Source organism: Cryptomeria japonica, chromosome 9 (genome assembly GCF_030272615.1).
Source record: "Cryptomeria japonica chromosome 9, Sugi_1.0, whole genome shotgun sequence".
Lineage (NCBI taxonomy): Eukaryota > Viridiplantae > Streptophyta > Pinopsida > Cupressales > Cupressaceae > Cryptomeria > Cryptomeria japonica.
In genome coordinates, this window is record NC_081413.1 from 394609826 (window position 1) to 394615943 (window position 6118).

Here is a 6118-nt window from a genome sequence, read left to right on the forward strand (position 1 = left end):
AATAGTAAAAAAACAAACAAAAAAAATACAATAAGGCCCTTATGGGTGAACATCATTAATGGAGTTAGATTTTACATATAATTGAATTAACATTTGATTGGCCCAAGAGATGGTTCTAGTCCTGGTTGGATGCTCCCACCTCTTGCGGATTGGTTACTCCAAGAGATGGTTTTGGTCCTAGTTGGACACTCCTACCTCTTGTGAGCAAAGTGAATTGGTCGAAGAGATGGTTCTTGTCCTGGTTGGAAACTCCTTCTTCTTGTGGATAAAGTTAATTGACCCAAGAGATGGGTCTTGTCCTAGTTGGATGCTCCTGCCTCTTGTGGATAAAGTGAATTGGCCCAAGAGATGGTTCTTGTCCTGGTTGGATGCTCCTGCCTCTTGTTGAAAAAGTGAATTGGCCCAAGAGATGGTTCTAGTCCTGGTTGGATGCTCGTGCCTCCTGTGGAAAAAGTGAATTGGCCAAAGAGATGGTTTTGGTCCTGGTTGGACACGGCTATCTCTTGTGGAAAAAGTGAATTGGCCCAAGAGATGGTTCTAGTCCTGGTTGGATGCTCCTAACTCTTGTGGAAAAAGTGAATTGGCCCAAGAGATGGTTCTAGTCCTACTTGGATGCTCTTGCCTCTTGTGGAAAAAGTGAATTGGCCCAAGAGATGGTTTTGGTCCTAGTTGGACGTTCCTGCTTCTTGTGGACTAAGTTAACTATATCTACATGTTTATGCCTATATTTACCCTTGTGTCTACTTCATGTTTCCATATGTATGCTTCATGTTTTCAAGTGTATTCTTCATGCCTTCATGCATTCATGTGTATACTTCATTGCATAATTTGTATTCTATTCAGGAAAAGAAACAATTGGAATTGCTTGAGGACAAGCAATCTTGGGCGGGGTAGACTGTAATGGCCCCACTTAGAAATATGATTTAATATTAAATAATAGTGATAAAATTAAAAAATATATATATATTATATAATAATAATTAATAAATAAATAATAATAAAATACCATATTCATTTAGAAGGAGAACTAATAAATAAAAATATAAGTAATGTGACCAAACAATCATCCTACTTATCCACCGATTATTATTGATGCTTTCCAAGAATAATATAAATTGCCAAGGAAATTAATATCATTGGAAAAAAGGAAATCAACCACTTGTCACAATGAAGAAAAATGACATAGCAGGAAGACAAGATCAATATGGAACGATATTGAAGGATTAGCGAAGAATAATAATTACGACATACTTTATATTAATAGCAACGACAGTCCATATGAAAAAATATGATGTCAATTGGTGATCAACATTCCTCTCATAGTGGATAGCTTTCACTGCTTAGTGGATGCAAGGGTGTTTAGCAAGCTGGATCTCCGACAAGGCTACTATCAGATCAGGATTGCACCAGGTGATGAGGAGAAGACTGCCATCACAACTCGATATGGGAGTTATGAGTTCTTGGTCATGCCTTTCGGTCTGAGGAACACCCCTGCAACTTTCAGCACTTTGATGAACGATGTGTTCAGGCCATTGTTGGATAAGTGCATGGTGGTATATCTAGACAATATACTTGTCTACAACCAGAGTTTGGAAGAACATAAGGAACACCTCAGGGAAGTGTTCGCTTTGCTCAAGGCGAACGACTTGTATGTGAAGAAGGAGAAGTGTGCGTTTCCACAAGAAGAAGTGTCATTTCTTGGCCACATTGTGGGACATGGTCAGATTCGTCTAGATCTGGAAAAGCTATAGGCAATACGGGACTGGGAGCCACTTAAGAATGTTCACGAGGTAAGACAATTCCTTGGTTTAGCTAACTACTATTGGAAGATGTTATGGGGCCGCACTAAGGGCTGAGTGGGCCGACCTGCATGGGGTCAAAGTGGACCTATTTTTATTTCCCCAAGGTGGGGTTGTATGTATTTCACATTAGGTTTTATTCCAATGGGCCGACTTGGCGGTGATCGTGCTTTCTCATTGAGTGGATCACTTATGGGTCTGAGCGGTTAGGCATTTGGGTCCTGACCTATGCGAGATAGGGCCGAGCGGTTAGGGAATTTGAGTCCTAACCTATGCAGATTTGGTTCTGAGGCTACCTCTATAAAAGCGAGGCAACTTTAATTTGCAAAGGCATCAGATGAAAGCAGATCATGTTTTCGGACAAGCATTCAGAGAGTGCGAAAAGTAGCGAGGCGATGGGACTTGAAGACAAGGAGCAAACTGGTTCTCCTTTCAGCGAGTCAATCAGACTACTTGAGCAAGGAGCTCCTTTGTATTTTGAGTCTAATCAAGTGGACTTGATAAGGGACTTCTTATATTGGGGGCGATCTGTGTTCTTCAACACAGTATCCTATCCACCTTGTACATTGGCATCATAATAGTGGATTCTGGGCAACTCACCCCACTTCCTCATTGGGTCTGTGTTCTTTTATTTTGCATTGCTTTGGTCCGTGTTTTGCATCCTTGTTCTTTTGGGACAGATCTGATTAGTTTATTGTGCCTTCCGCATCAGTACATTAGGGAGAGGCGTAGGCCGAAGTTCTACATCTTGAGGCTTTTTTGTGTCAGTACGATAAAGAATGTCGATGCCCCACTGATGTTATGGGGCTGCACTAAGGGCTGAGCGGGCCGACTTGCATGGGGGTTAAGTGGACCTATTTTTATTTCCCCAAGGTGGGGTTGTATGTATTTTGCATCAGGTTTTATTTCAACGGGCTGACTTGGCAATGATTGCACTTTCTCAATGAGCGGATCACTTATGGGTCCGAGCAGTTAGGCATTTGGGTCCTGACCTATGCGAGATAGGGCTGAGCGGTTAGGGCATTTGAGTCTTGACCTATGGGGATTTGGGTCCGAGGCCGCCTCTATAAAAGTGAGGCAACTTTCATTTGCAAAGGATCAGATGGAAGCAGATCATGTTTTCGGACAAGCATTCAGAGAGTGCAAAAAGTAGCGAGGCGATGGGACTTGAAGACAAGGAGCGAACTGGTTCTTCTTTTAGCGAGTCAGTCAGACTACTTGACCAAGGAGCTCTTTTGTATTTTGAGTCTAATCAAGTGGACTTGAAAAGGGACTTCTCATATCAAAGCAGTTTGACACTTGGTATCGAAAGGATCAGGGATCAGATCTGGGTATAAGATGGGCGATGCAGATAGCCAATTTGAGATGGAGACTTCAACACCTCAGGAGGGAGGTCGAGCTGCCAAGGCGGCTTCAAAGACGAAGGATCCTAAGCACTAAGATTAGCTATAGGACCATGAGAACCGACTGGAGGTGTTAGAATAGTCTGACTTGGAAGATTGCTTGTCGGAGAGTTGGACCAAGCTGACTGAGCAGATGGATTCTTTGAAGGAAGAGGTGCACTTCCCCAAAGATAGTCAGGCTTCCGATCGCATGAAGAAATTCGCCGATCGACACAGGAAGAAGCTTGAATTCAATGTGGGTGACAAGGTACTCATCTGTATGGACCAACATCAGTTCAAGGTGCCCAAGGGATTGAGTGCATCTTTGGTTAGACAGTTTGATGGGCCTTTTGAGGTGATTCAGAAAATCAACCCGGTTGCATGCAAACTCCATTTGCCCCTACATTCGGGGACCCATCCAGTCTTCCATGCTTCTCAGCTAAGACCCCATCACCCCGATGAGGAAGACTTAGTGAGGAACATTCCACATAGAGGACCAGCAAATGTCCTTGACAACCCCAAAATGGCACGTCACACAGGTCCTAGCCATGCAAATTCTACGAGGGTGGAATCGGCAAATTTGGGAGTTCCTGGTTGTATTTGAGGGGCAGGGACCTGAATCAACCACTTGGGAGCATGGAAAAATGCTTTGGCGAGATGAGGAGATCATCCTACAGTTCCTCGAGTAGAGGAACCCTTTGAAGCCAACATAAGCATGAATGGTTTTTCTCCTAGAGTGCAGAGTAGGCTGCACAGGCATTGGGAACGTTGCCACGAGTTTGGTGGGGGAGGATGTTCACGAGGTAAGACAATTCCTTGGTTTAGCTAACCACTATCAGAAATTTGTGGAAGGCTACTCCAGGATCGCCAGTCCTCTCACTGACTTGCTGAAGAAGGACAGAAGTTGGAAGTACTATCACAAACTTTGGGATGAGCCCGTGTGGCACCAACATTCTTTATCGTACTAAGACAAAAATGCCTCAAGATGCAGAACTTTAGCCTACACCTCTCCCCAATGTGTCTATGTAGAAGGCACAATAAACTAATCAGATCTATCCCAAAAGAACAAGGATGCAAAACATGGACCAAAGCAATGCAAAATAAACGAACACAGACCCAATGAGGAAGTGGGGCGAGTTGCCTAGAATCCACTATTATGAAGCCAATGTACAAGGTGGATAAGATACTGTGTTGAAGAACATAGATCGCCACCAATATGAGAAGTCCCTTATCAAGTGCACTTGATTAGACTCAAAATACAAAAGAGCTCCTTGCTCAAGTAGTCTGACTGACTTGCCGAAAGGAGAACTAGTTCGCTCCTTGTCTTCAAGTCTCGTCGCCTCACTACTTTTTGCACTGTCTGAATGCTTGTCTGAAAACATGATCTACTTCCATCTAATGCCTTTGCAAATGAAAGTTGCCTCACTTTTATAGAGGCAGCCTCAGACCCAAATCCGCATAGGTTAGGACCCAAATGCCCTAACCACTTGGCCCTATCTCGCATAGGTCAGGACCCAAATGCCTAATCGCTCGGACCCATAAGTTATCTACTCAATGAGAAAGCGCGATCATCACCAAGTCAGCCCATTGGAATAAAACTCGATGCAAAATACATACAACCCCACCTTGGGGAAATAAAAATAGGTCCACTTCGGCCCCATGTAGGTCGGCCCGCTCAGCCCTTAGTGTGGCCCCATAACATCCTCCCCCACCAAACTCATGGTGACATCCCCAACGCCTGTGTAGCCTGCTCTATGCTCTGGGAGGAAAACCATTCACACTTATGTTGGCTTTGAAGGGTTCCTCTGCTAAAGGAACTACATGATGATCTCCTCATCCTGCCAAAGTGTTTTGCCACACTCCTAAGTGGCTGATTTAGGTCCCTATCCCTTAAATACAACCAGGAACTCACGGATGTGCCGATTCCGCCCACCTAGAATTCGCATGGCTAGAACCTGTGTGACATGCCGTTCTGGGTTGTCAAGGACATTTTCTGTTCCTCTATGTGGAATGTTCCTCACTAAGTCTTCCTCATCGGGGTGATGGGGTCTTAGCTGAGAAGCATGGAAGAATGGATGGGTCCCCAAATGCAGGAGCAAATGGAGTTTGTATGCAACCGGGTTGATTTTCAGAATCACCTCAAAAGGCCCATCGAACCGTCTAACCAAAGATGTGCTTAATCCCTTGGGCACCTTGAACTGATGTTGGTCCATGCAGACAAGTACCTTGTCGCCCATGTTGAATTTGAGCTTCCTCCTGTGTCGATCGGCGAATTTCTTCATGCGATCGGGAGACTGAGTTAGGTGATACCATGCCAAATCCACTCTTTCATTCCAAGTCTGCAAGAGTTCGATAGCACTGACATCTGCACCTCGATAACCTGTCAACACTGTATGTGGTGTGAGGGGTTGTTGTCCCGTGGCTAGCTCGAACGGACTATACTTGGACTTAGGCCTACACCTCTCCCGAATGTGCTAATGCGGAAGGCACAATAAACTAATCAGATCTGTCCCAAAAGAACAAGGATGCAAAACATGGACCAAAGCAATGCAAAATAAAAGAACACAGACCCAATGAGGAAGTGGGGCAGGTTGCCCAGAATCCACTATTATGAAGCCAATAAACAAGGTGGATAGGATACTATGTTGAAGAACACAAATCGCCCCCAATATGAGAAGTCCCTTATCAAGTCCACTTGATTAGACTCAAAATACAAAAGAGGTCCTTGCTCAAGTAGTCTGACTGACTTGCCGAAAGGAGAACCAGTTCGCTCCTTGTCTTCAAGTCTCATCACCTCGCTGCTTTTCGCACTCTCTGAATGCTTGTCCAAAAACATGATCTTCTTTCATCTGATTCCTTTGCAAATGAAAGTTGCCTTGCTTTTATAGAGGCAATCTCAGACCCAAATCCGCATAGGTCAGGACCCAAATGCCCTAA

The 6118-nt window shown here is 44.3% G+C and overlaps 1 protein-coding gene across 1 annotated transcript; it reads left to right on the top strand.

Annotated features, from left to right (window-relative positions):
- Positions 1 to 3335: 3335 nt before the first annotated feature.
- LOC131858406 (uncharacterized) lies at positions 3336 to 3785 on the top strand. The gene has a single exon (XM_059211640.1). It carries the CDS (start codon positions 3336 to 3338, stop codon positions 3783 to 3785), a length of 450 nt encoding a protein of 149 aa, XP_059067623.1.
- The last annotated feature ends 2333 nt before the right edge of the window (positions 3786 to 6118 follow it).